The 22,741-nt window shown below is 35.7% G+C and overlaps 2 protein-coding genes across 3 annotated transcripts in view; both read right to left on the bottom strand.

Moving 5' to 3' along the window:
- LOC133520635 (protein roadkill) overlaps positions 1-7,864 on the bottom strand; it is a 69,094-nt gene extending 61,230 nt beyond the window's left edge. For both annotated transcript variants that reach the window (XM_061855174.1, XM_061855172.1), the window contains exon 1: positions 7,675-7,864. The gene's annotated coding sequence lies outside the window, so the exon portion shown is untranslated. The remainder of the gene's footprint in view (positions 1-7,674) is intronic.
- Positions 7,865-14,127: 6,263 nt separating this feature from the next.
- LOC133520634 (huntingtin-interacting protein K) lies at positions 14,128-15,684 on the bottom strand. Its single transcript, XM_061855169.1, has 3 exons — positions 15,400-15,684; positions 15,165-15,272; positions 14,128-14,314 (listed from the first exon to the last, which is right to left on the bottom strand). The coding sequence occupies exons 1-3, from the start codon at positions 15,556-15,558 to the stop codon at positions 14,219-14,221; spliced, it is 363 nt and encodes a 120-aa protein (XP_061711153.1). The 5' UTR covers positions 15,559-15,684; the 3' UTR covers positions 14,128-14,218.
- Between the last annotated feature and the right edge of the window lie 7,057 nt (positions 15,685-22,741).

Below are 22,741 nucleotides of genomic sequence, written 5' to 3'. Positions count from 1 at the left end.
GCTCAGCCAAGATAAAAATCGTTGATAGAAAACGCCAATCGAAACTTTCACTGTCACGTGACTTTTCGTAGTATCTGTCGTCCCGATACATACATACTTTTCGTTGGGGGTTTGTCGTCGTATGTCATCTCGGTTAAGGCCCCCAGAAAAGTTTCCACAACTACTTAAAATAAGATCGTCTAAAAAGAATATTTCTTACATTTCCTCATGTTATTCAAAAACGAGCAACTTTTTTTGTGGTTAACAGAATATTCGCTAAAAACCGATACCTCACTCAAGCTACAGTATTACACAAGTCCAAAATTTGGACTCCCAACTCCAAACAAGACCCTCCTTAATGAGCCTTAACTTAGTTTTGAATAATCATAAGGGCGTATTTTGTAAATTAGCCATATACCTGTTCAATTATCGGTCGTACTAAGTTGCAACACAAGGGTCTTGTTGCTTGTTTGTAATTTAAAAATAGTTGAGAATAATAGATAGGTATGGGGGATGATTTGAAATTCATTTAAATATACGAGGTTAACGGCTACGCCGGTCCAGTATTGCTGTTTGCAAAAACATTGGTATAAATATATAGGATACAGCCATTGTAAAAAAACGATCAACTGTCACTCCGTAGAAAATTAATCCTAGGAGTCTTAGGATTGTGATATCACATCCATAATTCGTAATTGTTTGTGTCGTGCCGAATACCCTAATTATACATTCCATAAATAGTATGGACAGTTGGACACATTAATTAGGTGCCTAATATTAATGTGATAATGAACGAAAATAAATATTTAACTTTCTGAGTTAAATGGAAAGCACCAAGTTCCTACTTATCCAACTTATGCGTGGGATATTTTTGATAGATAAAGACGCGGCATAATGATGTTAACAAGTTCGGTCAATAAAGTTTTAAAAGCGCTTAAACAGCGACCACAGACCGCAGATGGCTTTTTCTCGGCCTAAAAAAAAGCGGATATTTAACAAGAAAGCTGTCGCACAGTAACGAAAATAACTTTATGAATTACTTATGCCCCGAAAATTGCGTATTCAGGACAACTCTAATGGAAGACGACGCGGCCTAGAAACTGAGGATCTCCATTTATCATGAGCCCTATGTCCTTGAGGCAAAATTATTCAAGGTTCCGAGGGCCCCCAGGAGTATCCTTCAAACCCTCCAAGGTCGGATCGACCTCCATGCTACACGGACCCCACAATCGATCCGATGATTGACTTAACTGTATCGAGGCCACATCGTAGGCTTTTAAATTTATCTACAGACTTTTGAACAGTTAGGTAAAAGGACTGTCATTGTTACGGCAATAATTGTAAGCAGGTAGGTACTTCATTTTAACGACGAACGAGCTTTAAATTACAATGATCCTTTGTAATAGAAGTTTTTCAATGAAAAGCCATTAAATGAGAGAAAGTAACAAAATTATTTAAATTAATATCTCTAGGGCTAGGGATTACGCATTCATAAAAAATATAAGGCGAACAATAACTGACCTACTCCGGTTCAGTTCAAGCCTCTTGTCACATACACATAGTCTTAGGGGACTGACTAGTAATATTCCTTCGAAGACACATTTTTATGCAAAACATTTCAAAATTCATTCACCTTGTGTATTTTAATTCCGTGAGAAATTTTTACTGTTAGTACTGTTACCCACCGAAAAAATACCACAGTGTCCGGGTTTTTTTTATGTTTTCCAGTTCAGATTGTAAGGTTGTCTAGTTCGTTTGATTTTTTTTTTTATTTTTAAATAATTATAAGAGTCAATTTAAAAAAAAAATGTTGTATGGAATTAGGATTTCGCTCCTAAATCTTATAATAATCAAAAAATCGAAAGAAGTCACACGAAGGGTTCGCTTAAGTCAATATAGATTAAATTATGTAAAAATTATTTCTATAATGTTGATATCCAGAGAGGAAAATGAGGACTACCTACGTTTGTATGGAGAAGCGGTTGTCCCCTTTCCTCTTAATCGTTTACTGCTGTCAGTGCTATCCCTTCATTTTCATTGTTCTGTTTTCACTTCCTTCTCTACAATAAATGATTAGTAGACTATTTGTATCCATATTTTGTTTTATAGCAAGTAGTATAAATATTTTGAAAAACCATTCGTTTCATATGCACTATTAACAATACAACAACTCTAATCCGGGTTTAGCTTCACTACTAGGTATTTTAATAATTCCCTTCGGCCGCGTACGCAACCAGAGCTTCGTAACCAGATGCGATCGAAAACTATTTCTGCCTTGTACGAAACCGGTTGCGATCAAAAACTAATTTCGTCTTACCCGTAACCAGTTACGATCGAACACTTCTCGTTCTTATACGAAACCAATGTCTGGGCCATCTAGTTATAGGTTTTTTTTGCAAATATTTTGTCATGATACTCATGATAATTTCTTATCCTGAATGTCAGTGCTCCATGTCTCTTAAGCCAGTGTCTTTTAAGGAACAAGGTTACATTGTATTTGCCAATAAAGTATTTGAATATTATCAACTGGTACAATTTTTGTGTTCTGATTTTTGACTAGATATATAACGTGTACAGTACTTATACTGTATAACAAGGTGTATAAATATAATCTTAGCTGACTTTATCAACGGTCGAAAGGTTTCGTACAACAAAGAAAAGTGTTCGATCGTAACTGATAACAAGTAAGACGGAATTAGTTTTTGATCGCAACCGGTTTCGTACAAGGCAGAAATAGTTTTCGATCGCATCTGGTTACGAAGCTCTGGTTGCGTACGCGGCCGAAGGGTTTTATTCTAAGTAGTCAGGGACTTACTACCTTCTTAGGAACTATGCGAACACAGGTAGGAACAATTTGTAATTGAAGTAACAACCTTAATTTCATTGAATTACAGTTTTGGACTTAATATTGACTGAGCGTGTTTTTGTTATTTATTTAATTAATCATAGATTTGGAAAACATTGGAGTAATAAGTACCTGCCAATTTACAAAATAAGTTCATCAATAATTTTCTATCTGAGAAACTCTGCTAGATATATATTGAAATCGCGAGTATTCTTAACAGACCTTGTAAAATAACATAACATCCGATCCCAAAACCAAACTCGTTAGGTAAATGTTATTGACAACACGGAGTCTTGTGTAATCCTACAATATTTGTTTGGCCTTCCGCAGCATTTTTCCACTTCCCGGTGACCTTGAAAGAACATCCAGAAGGTCGTCGTTTCGCGCGAAGTTGGCAGGGATTTATTTTAATATACATGCCAAATTTATCATAACGGCCGCAACAGTGATGTACACAATTGATTGCGTCTTCGGTTGGTTTAATTATATGTACTATCGGCACTACCCGTTCAATGCTGTAAGTTCTTAGTTTCCTGCTACCCAAAGGTTGTCCGGAAGAGATCGCTTCTAAGCGATAAGACCGCCTGTATTTACGTAGCTTTTAACTGTATTTCGTTTTCTGTGTATTTTTAACTGTTTGGTGCACATTAAGTAATATTTACTCACACCGCGTGCATATAATTATCTTACCATAATTACGTATGTAGCGTTCCATGCCTATGGGGTCCTTATGCTATACCCTTCTCTTATCTGATGGAAAGCCAATGTATCTATATTACCTACCTATCTATTGACTCATTACTCGTATTTATAAGTTAGGTATCTATACCTAAACATTAACCATTACCTGATTCTGATTTAGGTGCTTATTTTACATAGCTGTATAAATATATATTATATATTATAGGACATTATTACACAAATTATCTATTAGATTTATTAAAAAATAATTAAATGTCGGGCACAATAAAAATAAACTAACTTATCTATTAAATAAAACTAAATTAAAACTAAAAACTAATACTAAATAAAATTAAAATATGTCTAAAAAATTTGGCCCCTTTGGCATGGTGCCGAGGATGCTGGCAGCATTTCCCCGCTGTATAGCGATGCTAATACGTTGTGCGAGAAAGCTGCCAGCTCTTCGGTCACCTGTGAAGTCGACCAGCCTTTTTGATAGTTCTTTAAAAAGTTGTAGAGCATTAGGACCCCACGGGCCAAGCGTCTCGACCCCAAATGGCATAAAAATGTATTCGGGGCCGAGACCCCTGTACTTTTGTATTTTAAGCTTTTCGGCCCCTTTAGACAAATTGACTAAGTCCCACAGTAAGCTCAATAAGGCTTGTGTTGAGGGTACTTACTATAATACATAGAAATAGAAATACTTAAATACATAGAAAACATCCATGACTCAGGAACAAATATCCATGCTCATCACACAAATACGTGCCCTTACCAGGATTTGAACCCGGGACCATCAGCTTCGTAGGCAGGGTCACTACCCACTAGGCCAAACCGGTCGTCAAAGTATGTTTCGGTAATTTTGGTGATAATGCAATATGAGCTGTTTTAACAGAACTGACGTCGACGAACAAACACAACAACATAGAAGTATCTGATTCGGGCTCATAAGAAACGTCTCAGAGAATTGATAGACGATAGCAATAATAGCGTGTACTATAAGCAATTTGTATTTTTTGGTAAAAATCAATTTTGGTTTAAATTTCAAGTTTTTCTTTATTATAAATCTTTACGAAAGATTTTAATTAATGCAGGAGCTAAAAACCCATTTCTATTGTACAATATATTTGGCTACTTTGGCTGTCACTATCTATTTGAAACTGACTGTACACTTTTGTAAAATGACCTTATACAGGCATGATGGCATTTGGTTATTAAGAAACTGTTGGCGCCATCTGTGTGAGACCATTGAGACTAAAGAAAATGAGAGCAAGGTTTGCAAGTTTTATTAAGGCCCCGTAGGTTCGCGTTCTTCTCTCACTCTCAATGAGCGTAAGCGTTTTTGAATTTTAATTTGGTGAACGTTTAAAAAAAGTGGTCGATAAGTTACCTCAAACATGATTTCTGATTTTTAGAAGCAATTTTCATATTTTTAGGTTTTGTGAATAAATTGCTACATATTTTTAAAGCGCGTTTTAGACCTATGTTCGTCATTTTATTTTTTCTATCCCTATATATAAAAAATCATCAAGTTACATTTTTGTTAAGTACCCATATTTTCTCTCTATCTAAAAAAGCGGTGCATTTTTTCAAAAACACCGCTCTCTGAAACTCTGAACCTACCGCACATGTATGCACTGTTAAGTGTAGACTTATCGGGTCTAGGATTATTTTGAAATAATGTGAGGAAAAAAAAAGATTACTAATGTCTGCCTGCGACTTGGTTTACATTCATTGTTGTTTTTTACTTGGGGGTTATCCATTAATTACGACACAGGAACTTCTACATATTTTGATCCCTCCCCTACTTTTCACACTTGCAAACCCCTCCCTCCTGGTGGGACATCACATTTTTTCGTCAATTTTGTTTTCAACGTAATCGGCAATACTAATTACTAATTAGGTATTATTAATTTAATAAAAAAGCATTTTTAATAAAGGAAATATTAGTAGTTTATAACACCAAACCGATTGTAAAGAAAATTACACGAAAAAAAACGATTTTCGTTCCAAAAACTCATTATTTAACTGTACAGTGAATAAATACATATATATTCCGTTACTGATGAAATTTAAGTGAAATCACAAAGTTTGTGACTGCCCCTCCCCCCTTGTCACAACATGTCACATTTTCTTGACCTCCTCCCTCCCTCTAAACGAGTGACGTAATTAATAAGATGGCTACTTAACGTATGTTATAGTTTATCAGGAATAAATGCGGTGATTTCAGATTCGATTTTAATAAAAACAAATCTGTCTAATCTGTATCCATAACAAAATTTGCCAGTACTATACATGCGGAAATTCCAGTGATGAAATCCATTCCAAGACTTGAACTTGCGACAGTTTGGAACACCTCCAATTGCTCTTAACTAAATGAGGTTGAGCTGAACCAAGGCCAGAAGGAGAGCTGAAGATAGGAAGGCGCAGCGCGAGCTTGTGAAGGCCCTTTGCACCTCTGGGGTGCTTTAGGACAACAACAACTGAGGTCAGTGCCTCAGTTGTTCAAAATGGTGAATTTTGCCATTTTTGCTTTAATTTCAATAAAATATACAATGTGAACAGCGACACTCAAGGGACTGGGCATCTTTTGACACTATAGTTTTCCTTATATTGAGAGAAATTAATATTAAAGTAATGAAACTATGTAAGAGAAAACAGCAGTACCAACATGGTTCCATTTTTATCACTTGTCACTATGCCTGTCACTTTCGCACTTACATACTTATTAGAATGTGACAGGCATGGTAACAAATGATAAAGAGCCAACCATCTTGGCCCTACTGGTCCAGCTAAAGCAGAATTGGCGACAGACTATTATTGCAGCGGCGAAGGCTATTGGGAAGATTTGGAGCAAAATCAAGCACAAAGCTCAAGACCGATCCAGGTGGTGGCGCACTGTGGACACTCTCTACCCCATCTAGGGGCCATAGGACATTAAGTCAACTATGTATAGCCAACAAATGTAGACATTATAAGGAGTGAATCGTTATATCAAGTGACATAATATGGAGTTTACACTAAATATTGTTTATAATCCAATTTGTATTATTGTGATGACAATGCTTGGCATGGGAAAATAACTTAATTAAAACAAAGTAATTATAAATATGATTCATCACAATATTTATTTATTTAACCTTTATTGCACAAAAGAAAACCTTACAGTACAAAAGGCAGACTAAATGCCATAAAGCCTCTACCAGTCAACCTTAAGGCCAAGCAGAGATAATTAATAATATAATTTAATTTGTTCAAACAAACATTCATTTTGATCCATTGAGTCAAGATGAGATTTTCCATCCAGTTGAGATTCTTTTTGTTTCATATACAACAAAAATATCTAGGTAAGAGGCAGAAGCCACAGATTTTGTAGTGTTGGAGAAAATATTGTGCAAAGTTAATTTTGTTAGGTGAGGATGTTACCGGAATTAACACAAAATAATAAGCTCAGGATTAAGTTAATAACAATAGCCTTGACAAGTAACAATTTATCCTGTTCCATGAGTTTATACAATGTGTATTAAGAAATGGTATTTCATGTCATCTGAGTCATGGATGTTTTCTATATATTTAAGTATTTATATATAATATATACCATTGTCTGAGTACTTACAACACAAGCCTTCTTGAGTTTACCATAGGGCTTAGTCAATTTCTCTATTATTAGAATGTCCCTATAATATTTATTTATTTATTGTGTGAGTGTTGAAGTCCCATTAAAATATTATATTCAGCTACCTACGAATATTGCATGAGCGCTGTTGTTATAACTGAATAAAGTGTGTTCTGAATAGCTAATAATAAGACAACACTATAACTATTTTAAGACTATCTAGAACAACGAAAGATTGTGAATTTTAGGGAAGGAGTATACGTAATATTTAAACTCTCTAAAATAAATATAACATATAATTTTAGAGCCAGAATCATGTGAATTAAAGGTGATCACTGATCAAAAATGAGACGAATTGGATGACGAGTGATACAGTTGTCAAGTCACATTGGTGCCATGATATTTGATAGATACCCATTGACTGCTTAAGCCCACACATCACAAACTTACAACAACGATAAAAAGTGTAACTGCTTGAAATATAATACGCCAAGGACGATAATCGTAACAAAATCGCTAGATTGACATTCAAAAATATGCAAATTTTACTTACGATTTAGACTTCTGTTCACTATGTTATGGATTCCGGACACTTGACACATTTAAAATGAACACAAATGTGAATTAAACACGTAGAGCTAAAAAATTGATAAAAGAATATTTTTTTTTAACAAAATTCATAAAATAAAAACAAAAGCTACGACAATAGCGCAAGCACACCTTTATGATGAGCATAGACTAGATAGAACTGACCAAAGAGTATTTTAATAGAACTGACCAATTTCATCGAGTAATAGACAAAGTAGAATTGTAATTTTTCTATACACATACATTTTTAGGGTAAACTATAATACGCTATTCTAGACATACTTATAATGTTTAATGATAAAGGCTTCTTTAGACCTTGCAACAAATGGCATGCGAATAGATAATTGTTGGCTTAGTAGGAGCAACGAATACAATCGATCATTGAAAATCCGCATGCGATTATCGCGACGTTTGTAGAGGCCATAAGACTTATGGAGTGTGGAATTAAAAGGAGTGAAATCTCTTTTTATATTAAGAGTAGCGCTAGAGTAGCTAAGAACCTAGGCGTTATTGACGGAGTGAAATGCGCTGTCTATGATTTGATTTTTTTTTCAAGTATTATAGGTATTGTAGTGCTACCTATTTAAGGTTTTTTGATGACACTTTCTGGTACATGGAGATTCCATTCCTTACCTCCACCCTCCATATAATAAGACTGCTTTTCACTTTGTATATTGTGGCGCCATCTGTTTTACTAAGTTGACCAATACAGCTATCATTGGAAAGAAATAGTCTTGAGACTATTTACTAGATGGCACTATTTTCACAAATTAAACGCATATTAAACGGATCTTTCCACTATTTTTGGTGGAGATGAGATGGACTGATGGAGTCACCAGTAACATTGCGAGAGCTACAGACTACGGAGAAATCCGAAGATCAACAGATTTAAGACTTTGTGCCGAGACCTAAGGAAATTATTGGTAAACCTACTAATTTTCAGACTAAATCACTATTGCTTCCCCATGACTATTCGTCCATAATAAAGAAAAACAGCAAATAAAAAAAAATAGGCGCGAGATGTCGTGCCTGTTTCTGCTAACAAATCTTATTGAAAAATCTGTAGAACTATGTATTTTGAAAATGGCGATATTTCTTCAATCAATATTCTTAACTTTTAGGTTTTGGGAACAGAATAACAAAATGTCTGTACGAACGAATACGTTTATATTATTCTTAAGTTCTTAACTTTTGGGTTTTGGGAGCAGAATAACAAAATTTCTGTATGAATAGGTTTATATGATTGCACATCCTTATAATTCTGGATTCAGACTGTAAGTACGTAGGTATCTCGTATTACTCGTATATCATTCTTAAATGGTGCTAAATAATTGTTCCACAATTCGTCGCAATCAGGTAGTAAAACCTTTAATTATACCAAAAATGTAAGTAGTCTTTACCACAAAATATTTAATTTTTTTATAGGTTTATTTAAGTATCAGCTGTATTTCGTTAGAAATAATAATATATTGGCAAATGAATCTTAATTGTGCACATTATATACACCTACAGTCACTTCTTGCACCAAAAATATCGCAAAAATATTAGTATCCGACCGAAACCGAAACATCGGTCGGACTCTACCTCGCCGAAACTACTAAAATAGTTTCGGCGAGGCTGAAACGTACGGCAGTTTTTTTGGCCGAAACTAGAATTATATGACGATGACGAAACCGAAACTTCGGTCGGCCTGCGTAACTTAGTAGTAGTGACCAGCCCGGAGTAGAGGTGTGCGCCGTGCCGCCGCGCCGCCGACAATTTTTCCACGCCGCTGCCGCCGATAAATTTGACCAGCGTACAATCGGCGTGGAAATTATTGATACTCATTGTGACTTATTGCATGTTACGTAGTGAGTAGATAGTGTCAAAGGTATAATTTAAAGATGCTTATGCTTTTTCACTTATTATTTTCCAGTGAAATAAATTGGCATCACTTTTGTCGTTGCGATGGTAGCTGCGATAACGATTTACCATTAATTTAAAACAAGATCTAGTTTTTGGACTACATGTTATCATTTGATATTTTACTGTACGGTTTTATTTATAGATAGCATTTTGTTTTACTTTAAAATTCTCTTGATTGTCAGTTTAATCAGTAAAGTGAAGTCAAAGAATATAATAGCAGGTTTATGTCAATAAATAAAGAGCTTATTGACATAAACATGCTGTTTTCGTCTTAGATACCACGTTGCCACCACGATTTTAATGGCGTGTTTTATGATTTTTGTGTGATACTGGTGACACGCATAAGGGTAATTGTATATTGTGTAATGAGTAAGTCATATGTATCATTCATTGACACAATATACAATTTTACTTAAAAATTATACATTTCATAGTTATATAGTGATAATCAGTTTGTAGGGATTGCAATCCGGTCCGGCGGATCCGGTAATCCGGCCGGATCCGGCACTTTTCAGGCACTACCGGATCCGGTAAAAATCACCGGATCCGGTATAATAAAAAAACGCCTAAATACAGCACGCGCTGTGCGTTTCAGATGAGGAAAAGGCAACGGATACGAGGTATGAAGTTGAACAGAACAAAAAACGAATGAAAAGGTTTAAATTTAGTAAGATAAAAATATATTTATAGTTTGTCAAAGGACGATCTCATGTCAACATAGACAGAGAGAATCATACTATCTTTGTTTTACACTAGTACTAGCACCCAAAAAAAAGGACGAGTATAGTTTTTTTTTGTTCTTATTAACTGACAAATTGGTTTGACCAACTATATTATGACGATTACTGGGAACAGAAGAGGATTTCTTCTTCTTTCATGTTGGTGGCACGATATGACGATTACATAAATACTGTAATAGAAGGAAAAATGAAAGGATGGAGATGCCATGGAAGGCATTTGTAATTTATGCTAAAGAGAAGGTTCATGTCATGTCATGATGTTGTGATAGGAGATTAACCGACTACAGTTGGGCTCATCAATATGTGTGAATGAAGAATATAGAATATGATAATATTGATAATCTTTAGTTTTCTCCGATATAGTTTTCTATTCAAATTTAAGAGAGAATCTTGTGTCTTTACAATTTCATCCAATCTTATGCAATTTCCTTCATCTCCTGGTACATGCTACTCTACGAGTACGTCTAGCCAATTCTTTATTTGATCTATGCAACTTTCCTTTTCCGCTATGGTTTTCAATCCTACATTGTATTATTTTTCGCATGAGATCGTCGTGTCGTGTGTTGTTCCTTATAATTTGACCAATATACTTTTCCATAAATTAAAAAAAGTACAATTTTTTTAAGTCATACAGTCTACTACTTTTTCGGACAAATAAATTAGAGCAAGATAAGCATATAGATTAGGGCGCATTTAATATCATAATTGGTTAAAAGTAAAATATCTTCGTTAAAAGTAATAAATAATAGTAAGCGTAGGATTTGAAAATAGAGTTCCGGTTACTCTGGTTATAATATTAGCGGAAAATCGTTGAGCATTAGACTTTTTGTTTGCCGCGATATCTATTGTCGAGTAGCAGTACTGAGAGTTTCGCTACTCGATGCTAGATGCCGACTACGAAAATAATAAGCGTTTTGGTACCAAAACTGATGTATGGAGTGAGCAATCTATGTACTTCTTATTTCTCTATGCTAGAATGGATATCAACGTTAGAGTTTGTGAGGAAAGAGAAGAGCCGTGGAATGTATGGGGCACAATACATTCCACGACTCTTCTCTTTCCGAACAGATTCTACAAAGAATTCAATCAAAGAACAGTTACGAAAACTTGTCCTTTCAAGGAGCTCCAATTCCCACCCCACATCCCATCATCAGGCTTTGGAAACTTAGCAAATTTATAATTGTAAACGAAAATTTGAGCACTTTTGAATGGTTAAATATAATAAATTACCGATTTAAAATTTTTGTTTTTAAAGTGATATTGACATTGTGACACTTTTTACTACCAAGTTCTATTTTATTGTTAAGAAGTTATTTATTAACTTCAAATTATAGATTTAGGAATACGTATTACGCAAAAAACTAGAAAAATATGTCATTTAATTAACTTTTATATCCCTATACCAAACCGGATCCGGTCCGGCCGGACTACGGCCAAAATCCGGTCGGATCCGGCCGGATTGAAAACCAATCCGGTTTGCAATCCCTATCAGTTTGTTTTATTTCGCATTAATATAAAAAATAACACTTGGTAACAATCTACAATTCAATCAAAATTATCAAAGTCAGCTTAAAGCATCATATCATAATAAATTATAAACAATTGTATAGGGAATAAAATCGCCAAGAACGGGTCATCATTGAGCTTCCAAATAATTAAAAAGAACTTAGCATTTATGTCACTTAAGCTCATCACGAGAGGGGCTTAAAACACATTTATGGAATACAATGGATTACCGTAAAATGGTCCTACTTTTCTCCAATATTTGCTCCAAATGAAGGAAATTATAACATTACTATTAGAAGTATTAGAACAAATTAAATTATTTTTAGAAAATATTACACTATTATTAATATTATTACTGGAGACCTTGGTCACTTTTTCTTAGTATATGACATTTTTTTCAGTTTATAATTAAAACATTGTTTAAAACATTTAATTATTAAATTTATTCTTATGGATTATCAATTATTAAGAACATATTATGAAGCAGGCGGTCCCGGGTTCAATTCAAATTGTGAGGGCATTTATTTTTGTGTTGATCACTTGCATTTTGCATCATCTTGCTAGAGACGTTTACTTTCGAAAACTACGACAAGTTGGAGAAATATGAAATTGAAAGAGGCTAAAATCGTGTCATGATGGTTCCTTACGGTGGTTAGTTCGATAGGTACTTACCTATATGATTTAAATGTAATACCGTAAGATGCAATACCGTGGATGTACAGGTTACAGTGAAAATATCCTTGGACAAACTGCGTGCATGAATATTGTTGTACAAAAATTATATATAAGACCCGTGCAACGTATATTTTAAATGGTATTTTTTATGTTAAGATATAGGCATGATATTTTATTAAATTACATAAATTGGTTCTTATAAAATCTACAGAACTAAAACTGGTAAAGCGATATATTTGGACAAGACAGGTTTCAGTAAAAAGCGGTACTCTTTATTTTTTTAATATAAGTATTAAATTTAAATACGAATAATGACTTTGCCTCGATAAACATTGTTTTTGTTTATCTATAAATATTTTCTTTCATATGAAAAGGAGAAAATAAGCACACAATCAATTCAGAATCACTTTAGTTCTGATCTAGCAAATATTTTTGATCAATTTTAAACAAATATAGTGAGTAGTGCAAGTAGTGCATCATATATTATTTGGTAATGTTTATTAATTTGACAAACTCAAATGATAGGCGAGGAGGCAACGGCTGGTAAAAGCCAGTACAGAAACCCAGGGGACCAGAAAACCCCTTAATGAAAGTCAGTTACTAGGGAAATCAAGTTATTACACCTATCCTATATTCATTTACAATCTCCATTTTACTTATAGCCTATTTAAATATATATGTAGTCCACGTACCAGCAACCTGGATTGATCAATTTTTCAAGACAGAATAACAAATTAATGATTTTTCTTAAGAAACCTGAAAATCAAGGTCACACCGATTTCACGCCGGCGCCGCCGGCCAAAAAATCATCGGACGCCGCCGCCGAAAGGTCGCAAGCTCCGAGTCAAGTCAGATGCGGTGAATTTTTCCATTTTCCCTTTAATATGTCCCACCTTTTGTTATTATGCTGTGTAGCATAATTAAAAGAAAAAGCAAATCAAGCGACAAATCGCGCTGCTTGGAGATTTGGAGAGGCGTAGCCCAACAGTGGGTGCATACTTGCTAAGGAAGAAGAGTATGCTGTGCAGTGCATTTCAGTAGAATTTTTATGCCGAAACCGAAATTTCGGTCTGACTCTACTGAAAGGTTCGGCAGTCTTTAGTCCTGAAAATTGCCGAAACTGAAACTTTGGTTGGCCAAAAAAAGGTATATGACTCCCAGTAGCTCTACAAATTAGTTTATAACGACTAATGGGTGAACCATTGGTAATAACCATAGAGGAACAATTGTAATAACAAATATTTTCGCATGCTTGATTTGCAAGATGTTATTGTCAACAAAGTTAATCAACCAATTGTAATCCTTATAGCATCAAAGTAAAGTAGAGACAATGGATAAGAGTGTAGTTTGTTTTGTTAGTATCGCCATAGAGAAAAAGTAAGCTTAGAGTGCTCACTCTATGCATCAGTTTTCTTTAAGTTGTAAAACACAGGGAGGTTTGGTAAATGATATTAAAAATAATTATTTATAAAGCTTCCTTAAAACTTATTCTAAATGGCTTTTTATTTAAGCATAGAGTGAGCAGCTTACTTATTTGTCTATGGTATTGTTGCATTGCAGTCAACAATTTATATTACAATAAAAATCAAATAGCAAGATAGAAAAGTCTATTTTCATTCAATAACAGTTATCGAACATGGTAAAAGACTTGTTTTGGTTTTCAGAAGTTTTTCTATAGTGGCACTAGTTTGTAAGTGTTGTTAAAGCCGCTACCACATCACCTCTGTGCTCTCGTAATGTTCTCTCTGCTAGTGTCCGGGAGATTTCCATTTCCTTTACCTGCAAAATGGAATTTGCTGTAACTTAACTGTAAAGGATTTGCTTATTTATTGATTTGGTGATGTTACTAAAGATTCAACCTTTGGTTTATACTATTATAAATAAATAATAAATCAATATTGGACATTCTTACACAAATTGACTATGCCCCAGCTCCACAGCTGAAGAATGTTTGTGTTGTGGGTACTCAGACAGTGATAAATATAATATATAAATACATAGAAAACTTCAGTTGGCCTGCATAGCTTATATTAAAACACCCATGACTCAGGAATAAATACTGTGCTCAAATAAATGCCTTTACCTAGATTCGAACCGAGGACTGTTGGCTTCATAGGTAGGGTCACTACCCACTAGGCTAGACTGTTTACGGACAAAATAGAAAAATGGTCAAAAGACATCACAACATGGTACTCAAGGGATGGGAAAAGGAATGATGGTGGACAAAAAATGAGATGGGAAGTCGAATTTAGGCAGGTAGTTGGAACCTTGTGGAGAAGAGCTGGCTCTAGACAGAGACACATGTAGGAATATGGAAGAGGCCTATGCCAAGGGCAACCAGACAAAACGTTTGCAGAGAAAGGCTAGCAGTAAGTAAGGCTAGACCGGTCATCAAATATAAACACAGTATTTTGGCATACAATACACTACCATATGCAAAATACAAATAATTACATTCATACAATCTCTTCACTGGAAAATAGACTGAGAACTGCTATGCTATGCAGAATAGCATCTGAATATAAATTTATCCCAGTCATGACAAGTGCCCTGCTACATTTCTTTTGAGATTTGAACCTTATCATACCTCCTGCTTATAGAAAATAAATACTAAACAATTTACACTTACAATTAATTCTATGTCATCCTTTTTAACTGACACTTTTTGTAGTTCTTTCTCTTTTTCAAGACGTTCCGCTGCCTCCTTGTTTCTCCGGTCGCCAATTAAAGATAGAGCCTAGAAAGCACAAGAAAACGCGATTAAGAATCTTATTCGCTACCATCCAAATCTTTAGGAAACTTTAGGTTGGTCCTCACATAACCTCAAAATATTTTTTCATATTAAAATATAGATTTCTACTCACGCCAGATATATCCTGTGATGAAATTTCTTTTTCTTCGGCATAATCCGTTACTTTTTCTAGGTCTGCAACTCCACTATCATGTTTCGCAGTCTTCTTTTGGGTCTTGTCTTTGTCGTGCTGAATATCATCTGTATCTCCGTTTATTTCTTCGTCAGCCATTGTATTTTAATAAATTACAATATGTGATAAGTTCTGAGTATTTTTACGGTTAAAAAATCAAATCATCACAATAAAGTGGGCACATTCAAGTCGAAAGTAAATCAAGGTAAAAATGAGCATTAGAGTACAGTCGTTAGGAAACATGATTAATTTATTCCGAGTCTGTCCAAAACATCAACAAGACATTAAAACTTTATGAGAGAAAAATTTACTGTCGCTTTTTATAGAGAAAAATTACGTAGTAAGAAAATAATATATAGTTAGTAAATAAAATATTGTTAATCTCAGAGGAAAAGCTTATATCTTATGATCCGATAAATACAACTTTAGTTTGATATCTGAACGCTCCCGCACCCTAGCGTGTCTCAGCTACCAGTAAAACAGCTGAGCTACATATTGTATTTATTAGTAATATCATGCGCGTTTTTAATGATAAATGAAGTATAATAACCAGAAATTAAAAAAAAAAATTATATAGCGCCAATTACACAGGGACCGGAAAACCCGTTCATTTTGCTTACCCGTTCGAATGGGTAACCCCTTCATATGATAAGCTAATCGTTTGGGTAACCCGTTCAACCGGTTACCCAACAATAATGATTAACCCGTATTATTCAGATTAACCTAATCGTAACAAGTGGTTACCGCTTACAGGAGCTGATTCGGTTTGTGTTTTGCGTGTACTAACCGGTAACCTTTCGGTTTAGGGTAAGCCTTACCCCTCTCCCGCGCCTTTCCCCCACCGCTGCGGCACCGCGGCAGAGATGGGCATTACGTAATTGATTCGATAGTTATATTGTAACTACCGACGTAAAAGTACTTTTCGTTAATGTTGACTTACTATATAGATGCTTATTTGTATCCGGTTTTAGTAAGATGGCGGCCACACACTTTATCATAAAAATCATCATTTTTAGGTTTTAGGGATTTCCGATTTCGAAAATGATGACGATTTTGGAATCCAAGATGGCGGCCATGCAGTAAGTCATAAAAGTCGTCATGTAAATCGGTTTTTAGGTTTATGGGAGTGCAGATTTAGAAAAAGACCATTTTGGAGTCCAAGATGGTGACCATGTACTATGTCATAAAAATCGTCATGGATGTCGTTATATAGGTTTTAGGGAGTGCAGATTGCGAAAATCATGACTATTTTGGAATCCAAGATGGCAGCCATGCAATTTTTCATAAAAGTCGTAATGGATGTCGTTTTATACGTTTTAGGGAGTGCGGATTTCGAAAATGATGACCATTTTGGAGTCCAAGATGGCGGCCATGCAATTTGTCATAAAAGTCTTCATGGATGTCGTTTTATAGGTTTTAGGGGGTGCGGATTTCGAAAATCATGACTATTTTGGAATCCAAGATGGTGGCCATGCAATTTGTCATAAAAGTCGTCATGGATGTCGTTTCATACGTTTTAGGGAGTGCGGATTTCGAAAATGATGACCATTTTGGAGTCCAAGATGGCGGCCATGCAATTTGTCATAAAAGTCTTCATGGATGTCGTTTTATAGGTTTTAGGGGGTGCGGATTTCGAAAATCATGACTATTTTGGAATCCAAGATGGCAGCCATGCAATTTTTCATAAAAGTCGTAATGGATGTCGTTTTATACGTTTTAGGGAGTGCGGATTTCGAAAATGATGACCATTTTGGAGTCCAAGATGGCGGCCATGCAATTTGTCATAAAAGTCTTCATGGATGTCGTTTTATAGGTTTTAGGCAGTGCGGATTTCGAAAATCATGACTATTTTGGAATCCAAGATGGCGGCCATGCAATTTGTCATAAAAGTCGTCATGGATGTCGTTTTATACGTTTTAGGGAGTGCGGATTTCGAAAATGATGACCATTTCGAAGTCCAAGATGGCGGCCATGCAATTTGTCATAAAAGTCTTTATTGATGTCGTTTTATAGGTTTTAGGGAATGCGGATTTCGAAAATCATGACTATTTTGGAATCCAAGATGGCGGCCATGAAATATGTCATAAAAGTCGTCATGGATGGAGTCCGAGATGGTGACCATGTACTACGTCATAAAAATCGTCATGGATGTCGTTTTATAGGTTTTAGGGAGTGCGGATTTCGAAAATCATGACTATTTTGGAATCCAAGATGGCGGCCACACATTTTGTCATAAAAGTCAAAGATTACCATTTTGGAGTCCAAGATGGTGACCATGTACAATGTCATAAAAATCGTCATGGATGTCATTATATAGGTTTTAGGGAGTGCAGATTTCAAAAATGATGACTATTTTCGAATCCAAGGTGGAGGCCATGCAATTTGTCATAAAAGTCGTCATAGATATCGTTTAATAGGTTTTAGGGAGTGCGGATTTCGAAAATGATGACCATTTTGAAATCAAAGGTGGCGGCCACACATTTTGTCATAAAAGTCATCATGGAAGTCATTTTTTAGGTTTTAGGGAGTGCGGATTTCGAAAATCATGACTATTTTGGAATCCGAGATGGCGGCCTTGTTTTTTGTCATAATAGTCGTCATGGATATCGTTTTATAGGTTTTATTACCCGCACTCCCGGGTTTTGAAAATGATGACTATTTTGGAATTCCAAGATGACGGCCACGTACTATTTAATAAAAGTCATCATGGATGTCGTTTTACAGGTTTTAGAGAGTGCGGATTTCGAAAAAGATGATCATTTTGGAATTCATGATGCCGACCATGAAATATGTCAGAAAAATAGTCATGGATGTCGTTGTATAGGTTTTACGGAGTGCGGATTTCGAAAATCATGACTATTTTGGAATCCAAGATGGCGACCATGCAATTTGTCATAAAAGTCGTCATGAATGTCGTTTTATAGGTTTTAGGGAGTGCGGATTTCGAAAGTCATGACTATTTTGGAATCCAAGATGGCGGCCATGCAACTTGTCATAAAAGTTGTCATGGATGTCGTTTTATAGGTTTTAGGGAATGTGTATCGTAAAGAACTCGTCATGACATTTAAAATGAGCTTAAACTCGATAGCATTATGGGAAGTAATCGATGAGTTCCATTGACAACTTCCGATTTCACTATCAGACCTTCGTCACCATGTGTATCGTAAAGAACTTTTCAAGACATTTTAAATGAGCCCAAACTCAATAGCATTACTAGTAGTTATCGATGAGTTCCATCAATACCTTCCGATTCCACCATCAGACCCTCGCCACCATGTGTATCGTAAAGAACTCGTGAAGACCTTTAAAATGAGCCCAAACTCGATAGCATTACTTGTAGTTATCGATGAGTTCCATCAACACCTTCCGATTCCACCATCAGACCCTCGCCACCATGTGTATCGTAAAGAACTCGTCAATATATTTAAAATGAGCCCAAACTCGATAGCATTACTAGTAGTTATCGATGAGTTCCATCTACACCTTCCGATTCCACCATCAGACCCTCTCCCCCATGTGTATCGTAAAGAACTCGTCAAGACCTTTAAAATGAGCCCTAACTCGATAGCATTATTAGTAGTTATCGATGAGTTCCATCGACACCTTCCGATTCCACCATCAGACCCTCCACCATATGTATCGTAAAGAACTCGTCAAGACCTTTAAAATGAGCCCGAACTCGATAAAATTATTAGAAGCCATTGATGAGTTCCACTGATACAGGAGATGTGCACAGACAGCTAACGATAAAGAAAGTGACTATAATAGGAGTAATAGGTACTAAACAAAAATATACCAAAATCAATGCAACGCCTTACCATATTAGGTAATTTGCCTTAAACTTTAGCATGTGTTTTGAAATCTACGTTGTGCGCTACTTGACTTAACGTACACTTTTGTTTGAATTAGCAATATTAGGTCGGCAAATTACAAAGCCTTTGACAAATACCGACTGCCGCCGCGCCGCGCCGCGCACTCGCACGTGCACGTAGGGAATGGAACCGCCGTGTTTCGCGTCGGGCGCTACGTTAATAGACCATATGCAGTTCACGTAAAAGTTAAAACAGCTTGTTCGTATTTAATCAGCGCTTGAAGCGGTAACCCTTTCCCGGGTTTTTAATATCGGTAAGCGCTAACCTGAATTAATTCAAATAAAAGGATTAGTTTCTTAACCGGTAAGCCAATCAAAAGCTTACCGAAATGAAGCGGTTTTTGGAACACAGCTTTACAATAACCCGGGTTTTTGAACGGGTTAGGGTAAGCGGGTCCGGTCCCTGCAATTACATCCACACTTCCCGATAACGGGCCCAAAATCAGTCCCGATTCCGGGCCTGATAATCGTTTTCCGTTTCAAGGAATATCAGCACATCGTAAAAAATTTGAAATTTAAAAAATGCTTTGTCTCTAATAGCCGAGAATGTTCAATGCACGGACTTATAAGATTAACCGGATAGGGGACATTGGCCAAAAAGTGTGTCCACATGAGAAGTAAAGGTGGGCCGTTGCATCTCTTTCTAATTAGGGTGACCATGAGTTATATGTATCTGGGATATTAGGATAATGTGGAATATATAGTTTGGCCAAGATCTTTTGTCATTTGTGCATAGTCAGAGAGAATCTTACTGTCTTTTTGCTGTGCTAGTATTATGGCCCCTGAAAAGGGATGGATATAGTTTATTCTCTTCTGTAAAACGCTTCACAAAATCTTACTTAATTTAGTCGTCCTAAAAGCTGTTACTGATAGCTGATAGGCGTACCGGACCGCTACCATGATCGATCGTGAGGAAGGTGGTCCGCCGTAACTTCTTTCGATATTCGTTCTCGCTTACACATACTAATAACTGGGGGGGCCTACCGCAAAAACCGTAATTCGCAAATCGTGGGGATCTTTGTCCTTTACTCTCACTAAGACGTAATAAGAGTGACAGAGAAAAACGCCCGCAATTGATGAATTTCGATTTTCGCGGTTTTAGCCCTGGATTCCATGTGGATGACATTAATATTTTCTAATTAAAATACTTAAGGTGTTACGATGCCGGACATGTGTTTGAAAATAAATAAATGGCGGCCATTAGCCGCCACTGTCAAACTCAAAAATGGTCACGATTTTTCATTTATAGTCTGCCTCTTTCGCACTCATGGTATGTTTCTATACGTGATGGCTTACGTTTTGCACACTTTAACTATCTTTAATTCTTTAAGCGTCATCTACTCATCGTAGATCTGTAATTGCAACTAGTTTTCTAATTTGCCGCCTTTTTCTACTGACGGAAATGTGTGTCCAACCAATATCGAATCGATTAGGTATATTTTTTTTTATACCACGACGGTGGCAAACAAGCATACGGCCCGCCTGATGGTAAGCAGTCACCGTAGCCTATGGACGCCTGCAACACCAGAGGCATTACATGCGCGTTATATATAAATAGTTATTAAAACCGTTTCGGACTTTGGATTTCAATTTTGGCAATTAATTATTCTGTAATAGCTATCAATCCACCAATTTAATCATGCCGAAATATAGACATACCTAATTAGATAAACTTACTTAATTACTTAATAAGAATTGTGAAAAACAGATTCACATTGTGCCGACATCATGGTCACCCTAATGAGTTTGACAATTATCGTCTTGTATTTTTATCGTAAAATTGAATGATTGTGGTTCACCTGTAAAAATATGTACCACAATCAGCAAAACTTTCACTTCTACAACATGTCACACAAAATTTTTTACCCATTTTTCAAATATTTCGCAATTAAATACTGAGCTCTACCATTTACGGGTTTTGGAAATATCTCGAAAATATGTCATCAAGTTGGGGATACCAATTAATAGGTATTCAAAGTTTCTACAATGTCTACCATATTAAAATTATATATTTTTTTGTTATGCTCATGCTTGGTTTAATCAGTTAATAATATTGACATCATAATTATTTACAAATTACTTAAAAGATTTGAGAACCGCCCTCTGTATATAGCATTAAAATAGTATAAGAAAGTATTTAATTTCAGTAGTATATTGATATAAATACTACCACAATATGTTTTTAACATTGGCAACATGTGCGAGTGAGACATCGCGCCCCACTTTTGCTATCTCAAGTTGACCGTTTTCTCTAGTCTGGTAAGAACACCTTTCTGCCTCCGTGATAAGGTTCAATTTACTATAAAAAAAAAGTAAGAGTGTGCTCCATTTTATATCTCCATGGTTAATATTTTTTCGTCCATCTGGACAGGCTAAAGCTCTAAGCCATACTGCGTAATGAACCATTTTTTTACACGACGGAAACGGAAAATATTATTTATGTAGTACATATGGTGCTACTTTACCGCACTAGTGCGAAAATTAGCACATTACGTTACTGTATCAAACATTTAAAGGGCCATATATGTACTGTAAACATCTGCATGTGCGAATAGGTAATTCGAAACGAGTGGCGATAAATTAAAACACGACCGAAGGGAGTGTTTTAAATCGACACGAGTTCCTATTTTTCGCACTTGTATCGTAATGTACTATATTCGGGCCCGAAGAAAAAAAAATGATTTCCCCTCTACTTCCCCTAACTTCTGAACCGTTCCAAAAAATATGAAAAAATCGAGAAAGTAAAACTTAATAAAGATTTTCGAGGAATACTTCAGCGAACCTGAACGGCCTAACCGTTTTTAGTTTTATTGCAATAAGTATATTTTGACGGACGGGTAGCTACGGAACCCTACACTGAGCATGGCCAGACATTCTCTTGGCTAAACAAAAAGATTGAGTTATGATAAACAATCACGATCAATTAATAGAATCAGGCGTTACTTTGCGGAAATCCATGCTTATTAAAGCAAGAAATATTACTGTGCTAATTTTGCGCAGGGAGAGTGGGAACAAAAAATGTCATCAAACAGTGAAACAATGCTATACGGCCAAGTAGGTTGATCATTTAGTAAAAAGTGTAGAAAAAAAAAACAAAAGTAGAGTGGTCAAAAACAAATTATGAAAGAAATTAAATTTCGGTTATTAACCGGTTTGTGGGTCCGCAAAACCGGTTATTAACCGAGCTCAAAAATCTCAGTTAACCGGTTTTTGATTAACCGGTTTCCAATCCCTAGTTGGCAGCCAACGCTCTACTGCTCTGCTGCACTACCCAATGTTCTTAGTGCTGTTAGTACTTTAATAGAAACTTCGATGAATTTGTTTTCGATAAATATACGTATAAATTACTGAAATGATTGGACATATATGAAAAACATTTTTAAAACAATTTCAACCCCCTTCCTTGATTTT

This window comes from Cydia pomonella, chromosome 8 (genome assembly GCF_033807575.1).
Source record: "Cydia pomonella isolate Wapato2018A chromosome 8, ilCydPomo1, whole genome shotgun sequence".
In the NCBI taxonomy this organism is placed as follows: Eukaryota; Metazoa; Arthropoda; class Insecta; order Lepidoptera; family Tortricidae; genus Cydia; species Cydia pomonella.
Note: the sequence above shows the minus strand (reverse complement) of the source record. Positions and strands in the feature narration are given on the sequence as shown.